Here is a 22,454-nt window from a genome sequence, read left to right as displayed (position 1 = left end):
TGGTGGTCAGTAACACCATATCCAAGAATTTCCACCAAAAAGCCAACACCACAATGTTACTACCACTGACATCAATGGCTTTAGGAGGGGCTACTTGGAGAAATCTACCACCGAGTGCCAGATCCAGCCCACAAGACACCCTAGTTTCTATCACATAGCATACAATCCTCAGAGCACAAAGGCAGAAGTGGCCCAAAGCCAGCGCTGAATCCGAGATGAAGCATGAATGAGAGTCTCCTAGGACAGTGAGAAGCAGTGTTGTGTATTTACTCCTTACACATTCTTTTGGTAGTGGAGTAAGCGGAAAAAGACTGAAAACTCACATGAACTCCCACTCGAGCATAAAAAACGTCTTGGGAAGTCTGAGAAACTTTTGTTGCACAGGTGGCCAACTTATTGACGTCATACTCAGACACACGGCGGGTCAAAGTAAATATTTGGTTAACTAAGAGACGTTTTTGATTAATGGAGCAAATTCACGTATTTCAAATAATTTTTTTCCCCTCATTTTTAATTTGAATTATGGCATTCTGTTCTAACACTTTCCCTCCACATAGAGGGACCTGGATTAGCTACAAAAGTTACATTTTAGCTGTAAACCAGAAAAAGAAACCCCAGGTAATTAAATAACAAAAACTGTCATCATCACTCTGAGCAATAAAAATGCAAACACATTGTCTCTGTACGTTTTCACATTCTGACTTAAAAGCACATTAACATGTTGGTGGAACGACTTCCCAGCTCAGCAAATCAGATTAACCGAGCAGCTTTTTTGTCCTTGTCCCACCAACAGCACAATCACTGAGCAGTAGACAGCAAATACGAAACAGCAGCTTTCGGACCAACATGTCTGTATAACAGCACAGATGTACGCCTTATTTCTTCACATATATTCTTCATCGCACACCCTACAAAAAACATCCTCAGTATTAACGTACCACACACAGCTTTTATATTCTTTATTAATAAAAGTTCTACCAACATAGTAAAATAAGTTATACATCTGGCCGTCAAATTACACATTTGCTTTGAAATTTGTACGTAAAGCAAGAGCTTTGGGAAAAATCATGGTATTCCTGAAATGCTAGAAGCTAAACCTCCCTCCTGTTTCTCAATTTTAAAAAAACAATTTCCACAGGAAATGACATTTTTAAAAAAAAAAAAAAACTGCCCCTTTAAAAATCATAGCTATATAATTTTCTTAAAGATCAACACAAATGAAAATCTGGCATAAAACGAAGTGTTATTGCACAGGCTGTTTAGAAAAGTGGCAACCCTTTCAGCTCACATTTCAGACATAACTGATCATTCTTTAATCTGCGGGCCTCGCTGTAAGAACATTTGCATCTGGACTATGAAAATAATCATGATCTTTGTTTGTACTGGATCTGGGTTGTTATTGTGACAGGTTTAGTTAACGGGGGTGTTTGAGTCCTCTGCCATAGCTGGTGGCATATTTAAGGCTTGACCATTTCTGGCCTGGCTGAGTCCTGAGGGGCCTCCTGCTTCACGTGCAGGTCTTGTCTGGGGACGCTGTGAGCGGCTACAGAGTTCTGGAGGGCATCGGGTGCAGGTGGGCCATAAGCATCACCAGGATGTGCTGGATGAGGCGGGGCACCTAGAGGCAGGTCCACAGGTTGGCCAGGGTGGTCACGTGGTAATGGGAAGCGCATGTCAGGAGGGAAGGGTGGACGAGGTCCCATGGGCCCACGGACACCTAAACAGGAAAATCGCAGGGAAATGATGGTCACACAGACAAAAAAGACCAAAGACCAGGTCTGTACTTCTTTCAGGAAATAAAGAAGCCTTTGCCTTCTTCTGCCTCAGGGTCTTCTTACACAGACTTTAGTAGCCCAAGTAGATGAACAGGGACCAGAATATATTCTGCAACTCAATTTTTTTCTTTTCATTTTTAAATCAGCACCAAATTAGCATCTGCATTTCATTTACTTGTGGACAATCCCCTCCCACCTATTCTGAAAGTTCAGCTACTGCTGACCAGCTCGCCCCGGCCCTTCCTGTTTCATGTTAGTCAGCCAGGATGAAAACCACAGCAGCAGATTATGTTATTTGCCATTTTTAGAAGGGAAGCATAAAGTTGGCATTATTTAATAAGAGATAAGCATTGTGTATGTTCATCTCGTAAGTCCAAGGAACCCCTCAGCTGCTACAAACAGAATCTAAATCTGCCAAAAGCTGAGTATTAGAAAGCCAGAATGCCACCTTAAACTAGTTAAAACCGAAGAGTTGATAAGGCGAACTATATGAATGGCTTCCCTGATCAGTTTATTATATATTTTTTAAGTCCAAGTAAGATTGGCTTGTATGACTAGAAATTAATGGTGGCAAATGTGAGAAAATGTCATGTATAAACATTAAAAAAATATATATATATATTTTTTTGTTAAAGCCGTAACTCCTCTCATCATGTGGTACACTGCACTACTTTCTGCTCATTTACCATCATGCTATTATCCGCTTTGTTTATGAATGGCTGCTCTTCATCAAATTTTAAGCATTGCAAGCGGCTACAAATGGAGTCCATTTCCGGGCTTTACCATAACACTGCCTCTACGTCAATCTATCTGGACTCACTCAACTCCACTGTGAATCATGTCTAATAGCTTGCTGCTCTTCTTCTGCATGATGAATTGGAATCTGAATCTGAAGAATACTGAAGATGATGACAACAGACTGTCTGTTGGCAGTTCAACTGATCTAAGTATGTCCCAGAGTTTGTGTTTTACTAGAAATGACAGTTTTCCAATTCTATTTTACTAGTATTAAGCAAAGTCGTATAGATGAGTTTGTCCTGTAAAGAGACTCATCCACCTCTCAAATGGCTGAAGTCATGACAGAGAGCATCTTTAGCGTGGTTTTCAACAGCTGGGGACATCATCTCAAAGATATGTCCACTGCAATCATGAATTCATGAACTGAAACATCTTGAAATGTGTTATTTTGGACTAGAAATTAAATCTTTTTGATTTAATCTTTATTTGACCTTATGGACAAAAGCCATTTTTAGTTTCCTATTTGCGCGTTATTTTTTTTTATTTATTTCATTTTTATTCTGATGGTCCTGTTGAGTAATGTTGAAAATATATTTGATTATTTTCAAATTCATGCTTCCTGGGTCATTGTAATTTGTTGAGGGAAGTGGAGATAAGAGTTATGGAAATAATTGTTGACTAATCAAAGAAAAATTGGCAGCTTAGTCGACTACATAAATAAACGTTAGTTACAGCCCTACTCAGTACAACTATAACATTTTAGTGAACTTTTCCCATTTTGGCTAAAACTAAAATGAGAAAGTCTGGCATATAAAGAGGTCCACATCAGGTTTATATGGACCTAAAAATATAGTGTTATAAATATAACAAAAAGTTGAACGTACCCTGTGGAGGAGGCATCGGTCCAAAGTGATGAGGTGGAGGGGGACGGAATTGCGGTGGGAGCGGACCCCGGGGATCAATGCCTGGGCCAGGGCCTTGCCTGGGGGGAATTGCAAGTCCATTGGGGGGTCCAAACTCTCCTCCCATTGGTCCAGGCAGGGGCATACCTGGGTGTCCATTAGCTGGTAGGGGAGGACCTTGAAGAAGAGGAGGGCCAGGTGGGAGGTGATATGGGCCAGGTCGCGGTGGTCTGTAAGCTATGGGTGGTGGCAGACGGCCAGGAGGGAGCATTGGATCATAGGGTGCAGGACCAGGTGGAGGTCCGTGGACCATGGGTCCAGGTGAGTCCCTGATTGGTGATGCTATGAAGGATCCTGGACCCTGGAAAACAAACAAACATGACAATTTGAAGTGACAACTTTCATGAGAGTATAGATGGGCTAACACTTTGTCATGCAGTGAAGTGATCCAGAAACCACACAGTGCATTTAGCCAGGGTTTAATCACATGACCACTAACCACACACCATGGTTATTTGGATTAAAAACAAGCCACTTTCATAGCATCTTGATATATGACACACATACTCTGCAATTTTTCATAACCCCAGTATTTTCAAGACACATTTTTGAGTTGCTGTTTCTTTCAGTGCAGTGAGATGAAAAACACACTAAGCCTAAAAAAATGTTTAGTCAGCCCCAGAGAAAAAGAAGAGCCTTTGATCCCCTTCCAAATCCAAATCCAGCTTAAGGGAAGAGGACGTGGAGTGCTTCCAAACACCTTCACACCAACACCTGGACTGACAGCATCTGTACTCACTGCCTCTGGATTCTCTGTGGTGACCTCAGCCTTAGTCTCTGTTTTTATCTGTGGATCTACTGCTTGCGTCTGTTTCAGATTAGGACAAACAGTGGAAATGCAGCAGGAGCTCTAAGTCTACACATGAAAGGAGAGATGGCATCACATAAAAATGGGTTTGATATGATTAAAAAGAAACTTACAGATGCATCCAAGTTGGCTGGAGATGAGCTACGTGGGCCCATCATGTCTGAAAGAGGGGAAACAGTACTGCATTAATAACAGGTTCAAAATAAACACAAAACCTTCGAAATGCACAAACTGCAGAGGACATACCCATCCCAGAGATGTGTTTTTCAGGGTAACGACCATGGGGATCTGATGGAGGGCGAGGACCTGAGGGTAGAAAAACACAAAACTATGAATAACCAAAACTCCATGGAGCCCCTTCGCAGGGAAAACACAGCCGCAACACACAGAGTGAGAGGAAACAAAGAGACTGTACACCCTAGGAAAAAAAATAAAAAAATAAATCAGAGGTACAAAAAAAAAAACAAAAGAAAAACCCCAAACCCTTGCATTTAAATGAAATCATCTTTGATTTCTAAGAATAACTTATTCACACATACACATACAAATTCAGAAAATCTTCTTCCACAATCTAATCTTGTTTTTAATGAAATAAAAGCAAAAGCACATTTCAACAGAAACAAGCAAATGATCCAACTGGAAGGGGAGGGAGGGTGAAAATAAGAGCTGGTACCCGAAGGAATCAAGATGCAATACACACTAGGAAAAAACATAAAAGGAAAACTTGAGGTGAGAGAGCTGAAAAGAAAAATAAAGTCAGGAGGGAAAGAGGAGAGAGATGAGGTTGTAACGGAGAGTGATGTTCCACTTGGGTAAAAAGGAAGTGGGGGAAGCAATCCACTTGGACTCACCAAACGGGTCAATTCTCCGTGCAACTGGGGCAGAAGGAGGACGCCTGGGACCCTCAATCATTATAGGTGGGGATGGTGCACCCCCACTCACAGGAGAGGGCCCGTATGAGTCACCTGTTACAATTGAACCGTCAATTTACCAAAAGAAAAGAACTGCAGCTGACAAAACAACACAAGTCATGCAATAAAGAGGGTCACTTCAGGGTCTCCAAGAAAAATCAAGCACATGAACAGGACAAATACACAATCAGAACACATATGAGGCAAAACTGGAGCCCCCCTGCCCCGCAACAGAAAACAGTATTATCTTCAGTGGTTCTTCGGGATGACAGCTGAGCTGATGGAAATAAAACAGAGGGTGAGATGTGCCTGCTTACCTTGGCGAGGGCCTGCAGGCTGACCAGAGTTTGGTCTGAAGAGAGGAGCGCGGCGCTCATTGAGCTGAGAGGTGAGTACAGCCAATCTGTGAATAGGAAGAAAAACAGCTCAGATGCAGTTAAACTGGGCTGTGACTAACGGCAATTTTAATTATCTGATGAAAATGTAACAGAGCCAGTGGTGACGTCATTAAATAATTTCACAGTTTGTCCAAAAAAAACAAAAACAAACAATCAATAGCCTCCAATCTATTCAGCCTGAAGTCACATTAAGCAGTAATAGGAACAGCTATGATGTGAGGTAACGACTAAACATTTTCAGGCTTTCGCAACTTCCTGTATAGAAACAGCCTCATTATGAGTAACAAACAAAATTTCTGATACTCCAGAACAACAAGGAAGCTTTAACAACTGCCAAAACTCACTTTTCACGAAGCTTCGATGATTCGAGCTTCTCTTGGTTTAGAGCTCGCTCTGCATTACGAGCGTTCACCTGCAGGCAGCACAAAGAAGCAGAGTAATGCTTTAGCTCAATACTAATCTTACGCAGACCGAATAAATTATTTATCGCATCTGTAAATAAACGGTGTGGAAACATACCCAGTTTGAGTGAGTTTTGTTCTCCTGCTCTTTGATCTAAAGAAAGAAAATCCCATTCAGCCGAGATTCAGATTGGAGTAATGTTTTTATTTTGTTGGCTAATCTGAAAACGTTAAGATAAAAAACAAACAAACACACAGTCTACCTGCTCTTTGTAGACTTCCTCAGTCTTCTTCATCTGGTCCTCCATCTCATTAATGCGCTGCCTTAAAATTTTAACCTGCTCCTCAGCTTCAACAGCTTTCCCTCCAACCTCCGACAGCAGATTCTCTTTGCTGCGCCGCTCCAGCTCCTCCTTCGTTAATTTCCTGTGTGCGCAGAGAAACACAGTAACTCCCAGTCCTTCTACAAATCACAACTGATGAGAGGTTTCACTTACTCATCATCATCATTCATGGTGTAAAGACAGCAAGTAAAATTTACAACTACAAAAATACAGAAGACTTTCAGACATTCACGACAGGAAGTAACAATTTCGAATCTGCTGAAGACTTCACTTACTGCTGCAGGGCATTTTCCTTCTGCTGATACATTTCGACCATGATTTCGTTTTTCTGCTGGAGGATCTTGAACTGGTTTTCAATGTGGCTCTTCTCACTTTTCAGGGTTGAGATTGCATGTTCAAGCTCCTGGTGTTGCTCTGTTTTAAAATAAAACAAAGAGGAGTTTAGTAGGATGCAGATACCCAACTGAATTACACAACTTCTTAACCCTTGTGTTGTCCTTGGGTCAAAAATGACCCCTAGGTGTATGGCAAACAAGTGTATGGGAATCCCGAGGACATTAAACAAATTCACAATGTACCTTCCATTGCCTTCCTGGACTTCTCTTCATTCAGTAGTTTTGTCATGAAGCGATCCCGCTCTTCTTCAACTACAGCAAGAGTGGTCTGAACCTGTAGGGAAAAATACAGGAAAATGCAATAACGTTTAGAAACCGAACAATCCTCTATAAACTAAAATATAATAAGCTTTACAACATCTGTTGATATCTCACCCTAGAAACATCCATCATCTGTTTGATTCTGTTCTTTACGGCCGTCTTCTTGTCTGTAAGAGACACTGAAAGAACAACAAAACACTATATTATTAAACAGTGGTTAATAAAACTACTCGCCGTATTTCATCCATAAATATTCTGATAAACTACAAACTTACCAGGTGCTACTTCACCATTGGCCAAAACTTTGGTGTCACCTTTTTGTAAATCACAAGCTTCCAGGTCAGACAGAAGTTCAGACAGCACCTGAAGTGGACATATTGTGCAAGAATGAGACAATTTCATAAATAAATAAATAAATAATAACAAAAATCAGGAAGAGTTATGACAGTAGTTAGTGAAAAAAAATGACCTCCACATTGTGATCTTTGAGCACCACAGAGTCCTCCAGTTCTTTCTGGGACTTCTGATAGACTTTAATCTTCTCATTAAGCTCTGTGTGTTTTTCCTCCCAGCTTTTAATGGTGACCTTCAGCTGTTAGAAGAGGCAGGGTAAAAAGCATAAATTAAATCTGATTAGGCATTCAGATTAATGACAATATAAAAGAGAAATATCCATATCTGTCTTACTGTTTTGTTCTCGTCCTTTAACGCAGCAAACTCTTTTTCAAGACATTTTTGTTGAACGTTTCGGGCATCTTCCCGAATCTTGGCTTCATCCAGGAGAACAGTAGTCTATGGATGAAAGAAAACAGTTTATGAGATAAATTAAAGCTAAAAGGTCACAGTAACACTACAGAGTTTGCAAAAAAAAATATCCCAAAAGGATTTGTACCTTAGAGAGCGCTTCCTGAATCTTTTTCCTGTTAGCTTGTAGCTTCTCGTTTAACTTCTCTAATTTCTCAATCTGTTAAAAATAAATAAATAATTGCAGCATGAATCAGTGAAAAGAACGCAAATAACAACGAGCAGAAAGCAAATGAAACACTTACTCTGGTTTCATTTTGGAGAGTGTTTGCCCGCTCTTCCTCCAGTAGCTGTGCGTATTTGTCCTTTTCCTCGGCCATCTGTTTATTCAATGTTTCAGCCTGTAAGACTTTACTCTGCAAACAGTAAAGAAAAAAAAATTAACGACAACCCTTCAACAAATAACTGAGTGTCAACAAAGATTCAACCCGGTTACGTAAGACTAAATACATATGAGAAAGACTCTTACTGCTTACCTCTAGCTCTTGCATCTTTTTCACTGTACAACTAACAGTTTCCTTTGACTGTTTTTGATTTTCTTTCAGTTGTTCAGTCTTTTACAAAAAGAAGAAAACATGAATCAGATGTGTTTTGTTTGTTTTTGTATAGGAGAAACTCAACAACATTTCTCTTTCTGGGGCTCACCTGTTTCTGGAGTTCAGCCATTTTGGCGAGAGCTTCATCCTTTTCCTTTTTGTGCACCTGGATTTGCTCTCTGAGTCTTTTTTCATCCACTTTTCCCATTACACAAAGCACACAATCAATGAGGCCGTACACATATGCATTTTGTCATGTTGTGCAAAAATTATAACTGAAAACTTACCGAGGTACTCTTTCTTCTTTATCTTTAAAAATAAAATTAAAAAAATCAATTTTAAATCTTACAGTGTATAATATCATCCAACAATGACCTAAATATGGAAGATTTTATACTGTGTATAACTCAATCCAATGGGAGTATAACCCAGGGGGATACAAAGCCTTATTAAATCAAAGCTCATACAAATAATATTGGCATTTTACAGGCACCAAATAAACAGAGCAGCAATATCACAACACTTACTGCCAGCACAGTCCTCCAGAAGAAGAGGGTGAAGGTCAATACTCCAACCAAAGCAGTGATGACAACAGCTTGCCAAGGACAGCCAAACAAAGTTTCTCCTGGCTTCCACTCTTCTGGCAGCAATGAAATCATCTGAAGAGACAAAAAAAAAAAAACAACAACCCCACAACCACAGCTTTAACTCTGGAGAACGAAATTAAACTGGAAACAGATGGTTAAACTAGCACTATGCAATTCAATTATATCGATTTCTAGTTACAAACACAGCTTTCAAAAGTGGTGAAAAGAAGATTGAAAAAGAAATTGATTGAAAATTATTTTCATAGTGATGCTCTTATTTTGTCTTATAACTTGATTGCACTTTTCCTTTCATATTCTCATTTTGCCTATCACAACATCACTTTTTCCTCTCAGTAAAAGCTTAAGTTCAGGCTATTGCATGAATACTTTGGTTTACAAAAATGTTTGTTTTTTTTATTTAGCTCAAAGACACTTAATTAAAAAGAGACAAGAGAGTTACCATGTTTCAAAATGTATCAAAATAATTATGACTATAAATCTGGCTGCAAAATAAATAAACAAAAAAGCCCAATGGAAAAACAAACTAGACAATATACAATAAAAACACTGCAGAAGCTCTGATTAAACATCAAATTAAATCTACCGTTAGACTAACACACTGTGCATACATTTACCAAACTATGACACATCAGTAAAGAGTCATCTGTAACTCAAATAAGCACTCATTACAACCAAGATTAGCAAGAAGAGCATCTCTGTCCCACAACGAATCTTAAGGCTGAAAGGCTACTGCAGCAGCAGAAGTGCCACTCTTGTAAGCTAGAACAGGAAACTAATGATATGACTGACATGGGCTCAGCAGGATTGGACAACAGAAAACTGGAAAACATTGCCAAGCCCCCAAGTATTTATCTAATAAAGTGGCAGCTGAGTGTATGTGATAAAGGACACAGGATCGATATAAAAACACAAAAAGATTAGTCTACACTCTCAGTTTAGTCACCAAAATAATTCTGTTGGTTATTTATTAACATAAAAATAACGTGTTTTTCTACATTGTTCTATACATACATTTTGAAGTGATGTAGCATTTCATACATTACTTGATTAGGGAGCAATTCATACTACAAGCTTTTCTCTTTCACAAGCTAGGTGGGTTTCACTTTATAGTTAAACTAGCTTCATTTATGCCCAGTCATACCAAACCGAGCATATTAGTCCAATCACAAAGAAACCTTTGAACTCCCCATGAGACAACAGTAGCAAACACATACATGCTCTCACTCCGTGGCTCTAATAAAATACAGGGATTACAGCTGCCTTAATACTAATGGCAAATATTAAAAGCCTCTCTTCAATTTACTGCTTTTCAGTTCTAAATGTTCAATACAAATTCAACAAAGGCTGGGCTGTAAGAAAAGTTAGATAGCAATGAAAAGGGCACAGGACAGTGAAAGGTCTTCAATCAAATATACAAGACCCGGTCGACTGCTGCTAATGCTAAAGGCAAGTTTGGTGAGTAGATTTAGGACAAGGAACCGTCCAAGTCATTATCCATCAGCCACCTGCTAATTAACACGTCATGGTTAACCTCACAGGCCGTGACAGCGTAAATAATAATATTCATATAGGTGTCAGTCTGGCTTTTTTTTTTTTTTTTTTTTTTAAATACTGTAATGAATACTTACATGTTGCAGTTCCTCCACAAAAACTACATATGTGTTCTCCGGTTCCATGACAGGCAGGGATAATGTCTCCCTCTCCATTCTCGTGTTTAAAAACAAGAACGGAACTAGCCAGATGCTAGTTTGACAGGTATCAGCTAGCTGCCTAGCACGTTAGCTATTCACAAAGTAACTGTATCGTTAAGCAAACGCTCGTTATTCAGGAGCGTTAATGTCTCCCGCGTATGAAAGACAAATAAGCGGTCGTTAGACAAATGGACAACGTAAAATAGTGGAGATAGGAGTTGGTAACAACGACTTGCTAACGGTAATTAAAGATCACCCGTCAAATCCCATTCACAGCAGTTATCGTGAAGCGACGGTCGTTAGCAGAGTTGGTGGTTCTGATTATGGATAACGACTGTAGCGACCAAAAAAGGCTACACTAACTCAACAACACATTATCTGCCTGTACATGCCACAATAAGGCCGTTAGCCCCAGCAGCCAGCTCAGCACCGGCTGTGTCGAACTTCAGCCTGTACCGCGACAGTCAACAAGGCAGGGGGAGGGCCGGAGGGGGCGTTCAGGGAAAACTGGAAATTTGAGTTCTCACATAATGCACCACACTTTCAGAGCAGTAAGACCGACGTCTATGTAGGGCGACCAGAAGTGTACCCACACGATTTTAATCCTCTGTCCCACATTTTGGCTGGCTGAACAAAAGTCTCTAAAGTCATGCAAGTCTCCAGCTCCCCAAAAACTATATGTGGGGAAAAGAGTTTATTCATGCGGAACAATGTGGGATAGTGGAATGCAACATTGCAATTTTTGGTATCTATTCAATATTATATACAGTATAAAGTATACTATTATATAAAGTATATACAGACCCAGCTTTGCCTGCGTCAGTACTTTTAAGAGCCGCATGTAATGATTTATGAGGTGAATCTGAATACGTTTTTATGACAAATAATTGTGAGTTTTGCATTAATTGGTCAACAAATCACAAGTGCACCTTTGACTGTTTTTCCCACTTTTTGTCTTTTTTTTGAAGCGCTGGAATTTAAATGTGCCCTCCTGGCAACCGCTTTCTGTCAACCCCTGTTATTTTAAATGTGCTTAATAAATAAAAATGACTTGATAGTGAACCAAAAAGGGTTCTTATACTATACTTAAATTACTTAAATATTTTCATGTTCAGGATATATTTTTTCAGTTTCAGTAAAATTTAAGTGTTAAATTGAGTGACATCAGAACCAATTACGGCAGAACTGGAAGAAGGAAGATGAGCGAAGTGTGGACAGGGCTGTGGGGATGCTTGAACAGACATGCTTACTGTTTGATGTAACTGAAGCGACATGCTCAGAGGAGATAAACTAAAGGATCAATCCTATCACACAAGTATTGATCAGATACCAGTACCAACGCCGGTATCTATATAATCAATATTTAGATCGATCCATCCCCTCCTATTTTCAGAGCAGCAAGACAACAGTCTGTGACGTCTGCCCCAAATATTGCGACAATGCCCTACATTTTGGCTGGCTCTACAAAAGTCCTCGCCAGTGATTCTTATAAAACAAACTTATAAACAAAACAGTGGATCATCTGCCTCCATTTCACCCTATTCCTTGAATTCTACTCTATCACACCAACCCTCTGATATCCTGCTGAGCATCTTGGTCACTTCCAATAAAATCTGAGCATCTTTAACTCTGTCATCTCCAGCTGAGGCTCCTGTTTTTGTTTTTTTTTATTATTAGTGATGAGCATAGATGGAAACTGAAGTTCATAATTGGTCCTATGGAACAGTTTTCTGTACATGCTTCCAACAGCTGTCATTGCAGTTGCTGTCTTTTCAGCTTTTCTGTCTGCTAATCATCTTTGGGTTTTAGCAGGGATGCATCCAAGTTCTCTTTGAGTTGTTTTATTCTGACACAAGTCCATTTTTGTAAATTAGAGTCATTTAAAATGCGGGACACTGTCTCGATATAAAAATGCTGTACAGTCTCACACTCCTGATGACACTAGTCTCACAAGAAACATTTTGGTTTAAAAATTGATGAGCTGAACTATGAATGCTTCCTTGCTGAAAGTACTTTCATGCTTTCAGCTGTTCCCTTATTTCCCAAGACGTTGCCACACAGGAGGGAACCACATGTTGATTTGTTACAGATACTACACCGGATGCCCTTCCCACTAGCTTGTGACCCCTGAGGATAGCTTTGTGTCTCCTCCCAGTCTTGAAACAGTGATCTTATGAACCATTCGCTCTTTGAATGCCTCCCAACTAAAATCCCCAAATTATTACCACAGAGATAAGAGGTGGAAATTTTAACAGTTACAGTGATGCAAACAGGAAATGCAAGACTGCACAAAGACTGCCACATAGGACCATAAAAAAAATTAAATTCCTCTTTATGTCTATTCTATAGTAATTGAGTTTAACTAAATTAGAGTAAATCAAAGTTTATTTGTGATTGACCTGATCAATGCCAAACCTGTAACCTGCACAGTATGTGTGTATTCATGTTTTAATTTAGATCAAAATCCCTCTCGGCACTGGCAACACGTCCCACAGAGTCTTCGCAAACAAACCCCTTTCATCACATTTAGTTTGCCCGGATCTGGTTACCCTAGCAACATAAAATATGGTGCGTAACTATATCAGAGAGGCCAATACTTTTCTGGACTGTGTACTGCTCATTTACGAGTAATATTTCTAAGCCACTCTAAGTTCAAATAAAATAGTAAATTTTGGTAGGGATGGGAAGCTCGAAACAGACGTTTCGACACTGTGTCAAGCCTCCGAAGCCGAGATGTTTTGAAAATCTGCTCTGAAGCGTGGTTCAAATGTTTTGGGTTTTGCTGGAGGTGCCAAGCTGTTGTTCTTCCACGTGATAACGAGGCCTCTGTATGTTAAATGAGTAAATTGTTTCTTCAGACTTCAATCATCAAATCTAATAAACCACGCCAAAAAGAGTCAATAGCAGCATACTCAAGTATAGTATGTAGTATGTCCCTATGAACTATGAGTGATGTTAGGATGTCCTGGGATAGCATTAAAAAGTATATAATAAGTTTTTTCTTTCCTACTTCCTTTAAAGAAGCCATCAAGGGAACATTTGTTTATTCATTTTTCTGTGCGGCACTCAAACCAGCAACAGATATTCAGCATACGCAGACAGAGGAGATGATAGAGAACTAATTTGTTTAACTTGTTCCTTAAAAATCTGCATGTTTGTGCTTCTTCCCTGCACATGACAGAGAAAGATCAGAAAAATCGGACATTATTTTGACGTTTTTAATTGTCAGATCATCGAGACTGATTACAGATTTAGATTCATTTGGATGTTGCTGAAATATTTCACAAATTAGATTAGTGAATTAGATTAGTGGTGAATCTAATGTATACAGGATGTGGTGTATGCAATGGTGGTACACTTACCACAGTGCTCCACTCTGCAGTTTTATTCGTGATCATTGCAAGGATGCAGCCCGTGTAAACAAGCCCTGTTGAGAATAACCCCACTTCTTCTTCGTGCACTTCGGACACTGGTTCCATGGAGTCCATAGACCCTTGTCAAACAGAATTTAACAGTTAGTAAGTCTGTTTGTTATTGCTGGATTATGTAAAGCTCTTCTATAACAGAATATAGTTAAATATCAACATAAAGGCAAAACCATATGTAACTAATATAGTGTAACTTTAATATGATAAAACCAGAGGAAGCTTAATGTGACTGATTTGCTGACCTCAAGATTATCCTATTTTATTGTAGCCAAAGTCCAAAATTCTCATAATGTGTTTACATGTTCTAAATATTTCACAAAAGCAATGATATTTTAATAATGGATTGCATTTGTATAGCGCTTTTCGAGACCCTCAAAGCGGTTTACAATTTCACTATTCATTCACTCTCACACACTGGTGGAGGCAAGCTACGGTTGTAGCCACAGCTGCCCTGGGGCAGACTGACAGAAGCAAGGCTGCCATATCGCGTCATTGGCCCCTCTGGGCATCACCAGTAGGCGGCAGGTGAAGTGTCTTGCCCAAGGACACAACGAAGAGACCGGCAACCTTCCGGTTACAAGACGAACTGACATCTCTTTGAGCCATGATCGCCCCATTTTATTAGGAATCAAACATTTATGCTCCTTTTTTGTGACCATGGCACACTAAGGTTCAAGGCACAATTTCAATGGGGAACCTGTATTACTATTTACACCACACAGCCTCTTTGTAATCTTACATATTATAACTGTTGGTGGAAACCTGCAATTTAATTCCATTACACCATTGCTCTAAAGACATTACTAACCTGAGGGTGAGTGTTCAACCTCAACACCAAGGCCCATATCGAAGGCATTTTCCAGGGTGGCTTGAGGCACCTTTTGCATCTCATCAGATGTGCTGAAGCTCAGCGGATTGTCTTTGTTTTTATTAAAGTGTCCACCATCTTCCTCCACACTAACGTCCGGTCTAACCAGCTGTTCCTCTTCAACCTCAGCTGGCTTTTCTTCAGGATCCGTTATTGTCAGGTTGTCATCGCTCTCGGCCTTTGGTATTTTGTCCAATTCTTCCTCAGCAATGTGTAGCACATCTTCTTTAACATTCAATTCCTGTTCATCTGAGATGGAAACATAGGGGAAAACCCAATAATGCTTAAATTTAAGATTAAACATTTTAAATCTAGAACTAGCCTCTAGATTGCATGACATCTGCAGAGCAAAGACAAATTCATTATCATGAAAATCCATTTTGGCTTTGTGAAAAAAGAATTATTCAAGTGAAATGCATTAGTAATATGAAATATAGTTATTTTTAACATTACAAGAAAGGGTTAGAGTTATTCTGAAATTCTAATCTCTTATGGATTTTCATAAACCCTTTCCTATGTCAACTCTCAAGATAAAGAAACACATTATGTCTCTTCACTATCAGCATGCAGCTGAGCTGTCCTTGTGGCCCACTGAAGAGCCAAAATACCCAGCGCCATCACTGGACAGTCACGTTATCAGTCTCCTAAAAGATTGACTAAGACTAATGTGTTTTCAGACCTCCTCAAATAGAAGTACATCAACAAATAGATAGGGATAACTCCAGAAAATCCACTACAGTGACCATCTGCTTGATGCTTAAGCTATACCTAAATTGGTATATTGAGTGAAAATGAAACCATCCATCCATCCATTTGCTTCCGCTTATCCTTTTCAGGGTCGCGGGGGGCGCTGGAGCCTATCCCAGCTGTCATAGGGTAAGAGACGGGGTACACCCTGGACAGGTCGCCAGTCTGTCGCAGGGCGAACACATAGACATAGACAACCATTCGCACTCACATTCACTCGCACATTTACACCTAATGGCAATTTGGATTATCCAATTAACCTATCCCCACAAGCTGCATGTCTTTGGACGGTGGGAGGAAGCCGGAGTACCCGGAGGGAACCCACGCAAACACGGGGAGAACATGCAAACTCCACACAGAAAGACTGTGGGGGAATTGAACTCAGGACCTTCTTGCTGTGCGGCAACAGTGCTAACCACCGTGCTGCCCAAAAATGAAACCATTGGTTCAGAAAAACAAAACAGTAAACAAAGTGAGAGAAAAGATAGAAAGTTTGGAATAGTTTCTCCTCTGTTATTGTTGTAAAATAGCTTTAAGAGTGTTTTTTCTGGATTGGAGTTTGAATAAAATAAGCAATTTGAGGTAAGTTCACTAAACTCTTGGGCCTTTTTGCTATTTTTTTACCTTTTAAAAAGTAATTTCTTTAATTTTCTGTAATGAAATTATGAACATTTCCTTTTAATTTAGGTCAGAGTCTTATGTCACTGTGTTCACTGATAGTCAACATATCTAAAATTTCACCTCAAAAGTTGATTTGACTAGCTGACTACACTGAAAAAACCTAGGGGGAAGTTTCTGATGTCAAAGAGAACGAGAAGAAAACATGTTTTTCTTTCCCTTTGTGACCACAATTAATTGTTGTTAGGATGGTAAGAAAAGCAGGAAATCCTATCTCAACGGCTCCATTACTGTTGGGTGTGAACTGAACTCCCTTTTAGCGTGATGATGACACTATCTATTTATCTGGAAACAAGATGCTGGATATCTGCTTCGTCACAGTATCAAATTCTGCATTCACTTTGATTATAAACTGATGCAATGAACATATTTAATAGCACAACTGTCAATGTTTAAAGCAGAATAAGCAACCACAGAGACGTGTAAGCCTTTTTGTACTCAAGATACTTCAAATAATACAGATCAAACCCACCTTTCTCAGTGTCTGATGACAGTTCTAGTGCTAAAGGCGTGCTGTCACTGGCTGTTGAATATTTTTGCCGCAGGCTGAAAGCCAGCTCCTGAAAGTCGTCCAGTATTTCTGTTTCTTCATCCAAATTACTTGGGTCCATATGGTGATCATAGTCGTGTTTAGTGTCCCGGCTATCAAGCATCTTCTCAATCTCGTCCAAGATAGTGTTCTCAGAGGCTTCCAAGATGCCTTCGAGCGCATTTTCAATGTCCTCTGTAGTACCCGTCTGTGACTGACGGGTAGCCTGAAACTCTATGTCCAGATCCATGAACATGGCCTCCAGTTTGAAGAGATTTTTTAGACCCAGAAGCTTTTGGACCTGCTCCATCTTCTCCTCTGTGAAGTGATCCCACAGCAGAGTCAATCTCATTACGCTTTCGCTGTATTCTGGCTCTGGAGGTGACACGGTAGGTGGACTTGTTTCAGGCAAGGTTTTGTCTGACTGCGAGAACAAAAGCGCGTTTTCATCTTCAAGTAATTCTTCTCTCTCTTCATCGTTCCCCTCCTCCGCATCTGGAGTCTCATCTTCTTCCATCATCTCCCTTGTATGTAGTGCATCCTGAATCTCTGGCTCATCAACAGGTGATTCTGCTCGACTGTTATTACTTCCTAAATCTGTCATTGAATCATCAGGTATCTGATTAGGCAGACTGTCATTTACTATGTTATCATCATCTCTGAGGTCTGAGTCACTGGACCTCTCATTAGCGGACAAGTCGAGGTGTTTTTCACTTTCGGTCATGTTTTCTTTTTCATCCACTGCACTGTCTAATTTCTGCTCTGCAGCAGTAATACTGTCTGGTATTGCTGCCTTATCCTCAGTGACATCTGGATCTTTGTGCACCTCCTGCTCATCTTTGTCTTTAGTGGCCTCTGAATCCTTGGGCACCTCCTGCTCGTCTTTGTCTTCAGTGGCCTCTGAATCCTTGGGCACCTCCTGCTCGTCTTTGTCTTCAGTGGCCTCTGAATCCTTGGGCACCTCCTGCTCATCTTTGTCTTCAGTAATCTCTGAATCCTTGGGCTCCTCCTGCTCGTCTTTGTCTTCAGTAATCTCTGAATCCTTGGGCTCCTCCTGCTCGTCTTTGTCTTCAGTAATCTCTGAATCGTTAGGCACCTCCTGCTCGTCTTTGTCTTCAGTAATCTCTGAATCCTTGGGAACCTCCTGCTCGTCTTTGTCTTCAGTAATCTCTGAATCCTTGGGAACCTCCTGCTCGTCTTTGTCTTCAGTGGCTTCATGTGTGGTTTTTATATGTGTTACTTCAGCCTCATGGTTGTCTAAATTATTATCTTGTGGCAGTGGCATTCTCATCCCCTCTGTTAGATGCTCTATTTGATCCTCTGCTGATTTTTTGGTTTCATCCTGAGCTTCCTTATGTCCAGTAACTTCTACATCATTTTCATTCTTATCAGACAAAACTTTCTCTGAGTCACTGGTGCCTTCATTCACATCAGAATTATCAGATGTAGAATTCAAAGAATCTTGAAGAACTGGCTCCATGTTCTCTGGGTCCTCTGGGGATTTTACCAAGAGTGATTCATCATGGGTTTTTACATCCTCTTCCTCCTCGTCTTCCTCGTCCTCATCTTCCTCTTCATTCACTTTTTTTGCTGACATGTCTACTCCAGTGACAGCTGAAAACACAGCGTCTCCGAGTGATGTCCACATATTCTTCTCCTCTGCTGTCTTTGGTCTATCCTCAGGTGTCAATGGCAGACTTTCAGGATTTCTAGGAGACTCCGGTGTTGGAGTGTTAGAGGATTCTCCTGAAAAAGACAGCAGTGGCGTTTCCTCTTTAGTATCACTATCATTTTTGGGCTGATCTTCCACATCCTCACTGTCGTCTTCTGGATTTGGTGTAACTTTCTTGGTGCTTTCTTCATCTGTTACAACAGCATCAAAAGTTGTCCCAAGAGTAGTTTTTAACTTAGAGATTGGCACTCGCTCATCATCATCTTCCTCTTCTTCTGAATTCACTTCTTGTGTGGTTATGTCTACTCCAGTGACAGCTGAAAACACAGCATCTCCGAGTGATGTCCACACGTTCTTCTCCTCTGCTGTCTTTGGTTTATCCTCAGGTGTCGCCAGTGGAGTTTCAGGCTTTTTAATAGAGTCAGATGCTGGAGTGTTGACGGATTCTTCTGAAAAACACAGCAGTGGAGTTTCCTCTTTAGTATCACTATTATTTTCGGGATGGTCTTCCACATCTTCACTGTCCTCCTCTGTATACGGGGTAACTTTCTTGGTGGTGTCTTCATCTGTGATCACAGCATCGAAAGTTGTCCCAAGGGTCGTTTTTAACTTGGGGATTTCCACAGATGGTTGAGTATTGATGGAGTCTTCTGAAAAAGAGAACAGTGGAGTTTCTTCTTTAACATTAGTGCCACTTTCTGGATGGTTTTCCACGTCTACACTCTCCTCCTCTTCTTCATAAGGGGTAATTTTCTCGGTGATTTCTTCATCGGTGACGATGGCATCAAAAGTTGAACCAATGGTAGTTTTCAACTCAGGGATTTGAACTCCTTCAGAAGATGAGACTGGTTCGCTTTCTGAAACAAAATCATCTTTGGGCACAGACTCCACTTCCGATTTTGCGGGTGTATCTTTGGTTTCACTCTTTTCTGACAAGTTTTCAGGGACAGACTCTGGTACATGTTTTTCCTTAACCTCTTCAGCTTCTGTAGCATCACGTGCAACTTCTGCATTGGACTCCATTGTGTTTTGTAAAGGTGTTTCAGCTGACTGATCAAGAACGGCTGAAGAGGCACTTTGATCATCAGGGGCTTTATGAAGCTCCTCCAAGTTATCATGATGCTCAGTTTGTTTTTCACTCTGAGCTGCTACTTCTCCTGTTTCTATTGCTTCTGCTGCTTGGACTTGGTAAGATGTTTTGTTGTTTTCGCTATCATTCTCCCCTGCTGACAAGCCAAGGAGCAAATCTACATCATAATTATCAAACTTGTCAAATCCAGTGTCAAAACAGACAAAATCTGTTTCCTGAGAAGAGATAAAAAAAAATATAAATTAAAAATTACATCTTACTATCTGTGGTATCCACAAGTGGATTATCTTCTTATATATTTCCATACCTCAGCTGGAACTTCATATTCGTTATCAGTATAAATGTGGTTAACTGCCAGAAGGTCTTTTGGGAAATAGCCAAAGTGGCTTCCAACCTATTGCGAGAAAACATGTTCAGGATTTTAACTACACAAATTAAATCCAGAGCTCAATAAATATGTGCTATAGTATACTTACACTTCCGGCCCATATGTCAGGTCTTCTTCCTGACAGCTTGTAATATACATAGATGGTTTCAGATTTCTTGAAAGACAAGAACCGACAATCAGGTCCTGAGAAATCATTCACAGCTTTCCCCCGACACAGCAGCACTGAAAAAACAAAACAAAAAACAAAGGGTAAGAATGACTTATTCAAAGATTTTATTTGTTTTGGGTGGCTGGCCTCTCCCTTAGAGATAGGGTGAGAAGTTCGGCCATCCGGGAGGGGCTCAGAGTAGAGCAGCTGCTGCTCCACATCGAAAGGAGCCAGCTGAGGTGGTTCGGGCATCTGACAAGGATGCCCCCTGGGCGCCTCCTGGGTGAGGTGTTCCAGGCATGTCCCACCGGGAGGAGGCCCCGGGGCAGACCCAGGACACGCTGGAGAGATTATATCTCTCGGCTTGCCTGGGAACGCCTTGGTATTCCCCCGGATAAGCTGGAGGAGGTGGCTGGGGAGAGGGAGGTCTGGGCCTCTTTGCTTAGGCTGCTGCCCCCGCGACCCGGCCCCGGACAAAGCGGATGAAAATGGATGGATGGATGGATATTTGTTTTGGGCTTAGTTCAAGTCACCTCACACCAAGAAGCTGAGTTTGAATCCACTGCAGGCTAAGGCCGCTGTGTGGTGCTTTCATATTGTCCGGTGAGTTTTCTAGAAACTACTTCCTGATGACAGAAACCCCCAGGTTTATTTGCATCGCAGGCTAGAATCGAATCAGCAATCTTTTGCTTGACAAGCCAACATGTAAAGCACTTGGTGATTCTATATTGGCCATAAGTGTGAATGGTTCGTCAGGCCTCCGATAGACCATCTGGAATGGACTGCACCCCAAATATGACCCTGAATTGGATATGCAGAAGAAACTAGGTGGATGGGTTCTTGGATGCACCAGATGTAAAACATCGGGCTAAAGCTGATGTTTATACAAAGCATTCGACCCTTAGCTGAAACCAGTAATTTTGGTTTGTTGTCATTTCCTACAGCCTGTTGTGTCAGAGAAACAAAGACATCTTAACATAAACAATAACTAATACTTACAGCTGAATGTGCATATCAGTCAACAAGAGGGATGATAGCATACATGGTCAGTAATTCTTGTACTTATCTGTCGGCAGTTTTCTTCTGTTATGTTGTTAGGTATTTATTCCACACATCTCACTGGACAACTACATTTTAACTACAACATACTTAACTGATGTAAAGCTAAATAACAGAAATGTATGCTGCCACTTTAACAACACGTGCATTAGAAAAATAAGCCCAAAACTGATGCACAAAAAGCAGAAAAGGTGAAGCTTTAACTATGATTCAAGTATTAGCTACTAACCACTGTCTTAAATTTTGTATTTCACTCAGACTTCTTTCTGAGTGGCTGAGTTTCAGCTCTGACTTGTGTTTTATGAGTTACAGTGTGTGATATTTACTGTTTTATGAGTCAAAATTAGCTCCCCCTGATGATAAGTCAACAATAAAAATACGTTCTTATCACCTATAGATGACTTTGCGGTTGTGGTTAACAATTGCTAAATTAATATTCTGTATTGTAAGTAAAACTGCTGCGTGTCCTTTATTAAGTCTTGCACTGAATGTAGAGGTTAAGAGTCAGGAGGCAGGGTAAAAATGTAAACTTTGCTAGCTAGAAGCGTTACAGAAGCATATTGATTTGTGGCAAAGCAGCCCAATCCCACAAATCCACATGAGAGTGAGGCAAATGTGGCTGAACACTATAAACACCGTGGCTTTAACTTCACCTATCACCTTTACCCCGAACATTAGCAGAGCGAGCCGGCCGGTGGCTAATTAGCTGCTAACCTTAGCTTCCACTATCCGGGAGCGAGGCAGGCCGAAGCTGACAGGCACCCAGCCAACATGGGCTGCATCCAAACCAGTAATCCTACCCAGCCAAATGATTAATGTTAATGTTTGCTTGTCCTGTTTTCACTGGGCATCACACAGGTAAACAGCATCACAACAATTGCAAGAGGAGATCAAGGTCGCAAATATCGACCGGCAACAGGTCAAGAGATAACGGCAGTTTATGGCTGTAGTATCGGGATGGTGCGAAGACGCATCAGAGAAGCCCCCCTGAGATAATAGTTGGAAAGCCAGCGGACTTACTGCTGCACTCCTTATCGGCGCATCTCTTAATGTCGGAGAACCTTCTCTCCAGGGCTGCGGCTGACATAAAGTTAAATAAAAGTAATAAAAAGCCCTGTCGGTAAACGTGTTTTGCTGCCATGCTGGCAGTTTCTGTTGACTGGATTGACTCCGCTGCTGCTGCTGGAGCATGAGCACTGGGCAGCAGGAGCCGAC

The 22,454-nt window shown here is 40.7% G+C and overlaps 1 protein-coding gene across 2 annotated transcripts; it reads right to left on the bottom strand.

The window, feature by feature from the left end:
* Window positions 1-944: 944 nt before the first annotated feature.
* mia3 (MIA SH3 domain ER export factor 3) lies at window positions 945-22,454 on the bottom strand. 2 transcript variants are annotated; one of them, XM_085381729.1, is made up of 28 exons: window positions 22,260-22,454; window positions 20,121-20,254; window positions 19,952-20,038; window positions 16,826-19,859; window positions 14,869-15,177; window positions 13,995-14,125; window positions 8,861-8,992; window positions 8,621-8,642; window positions 8,443-8,531; window positions 8,274-8,351; window positions 8,043-8,153; window positions 7,886-7,957; window positions 7,681-7,785; window positions 7,463-7,585; window positions 7,269-7,356; window positions 7,108-7,172; window positions 6,916-7,006; window positions 6,613-6,751; window positions 6,257-6,419; window positions 6,112-6,147; window positions 5,937-6,004; window positions 5,512-5,597; window positions 5,135-5,248; window positions 4,530-4,589; window positions 4,397-4,443; window positions 4,215-4,283; window positions 3,398-3,776; window positions 945-1,717 (listed from the first exon to the last, which is right to left on the bottom strand). In XM_085381729.1, the coding sequence occupies exons 1-28, from the start codon at window positions 22,378-22,380 to the stop codon at window positions 1,458-1,460; spliced, it is 6,213 nt and encodes a 2,070-aa protein (XP_085237855.1). In that variant the 5' UTR covers window positions 22,381-22,454; the 3' UTR covers window positions 945-1,457. The 2 variants fall into 2 exon arrangements, with proteins under 2 accessions (XP_085237855.1, XP_085237856.1); XM_085381730.1 differs by lacking the exon at window positions 4,215-4,283 and having other exon boundaries at window positions 22,260-22,453.

This window comes from Rhamphochromis longiceps, linkage group LG15 (genome assembly GCF_057381845.1).
Source record: "Rhamphochromis longiceps isolate RC_006_pf linkage group LG15, R_longiceps_female_GT1.1, whole genome shotgun sequence".
Lineage (NCBI taxonomy): Eukaryota > Metazoa > Chordata > Actinopteri > Cichliformes > Cichlidae > Rhamphochromis > Rhamphochromis longiceps.
Note: the sequence above shows the minus strand (reverse complement) of the source record. Positions and strands in the feature narration are given on the sequence as shown.

Excerpts from the sequence above, each read along its gene's own strand:
- mia3 (XM_085381729.1), bottom strand. The coding sequence starts at position 22,380 with ATGGCAGCAAAACACGTTTACCGACAGGGCTTTTTATTACTTTTATTT. Across the intron at positions 8,993-13,994 it reads CTGCAGAGTGGAGCACTGTG|ATGATTTCATTGCTGCCAGA; the intron begins GTAAGTGTACCA and ends TTGTCTCTTCAG. Across the intron at positions 8,532-8,620 it reads AAAGAAGAAAGAGTACCTCG|TGGATGAAAAAAGACTCAGA; the intron begins GTAAGTTTTCAG and ends TAATGGGAAAAG.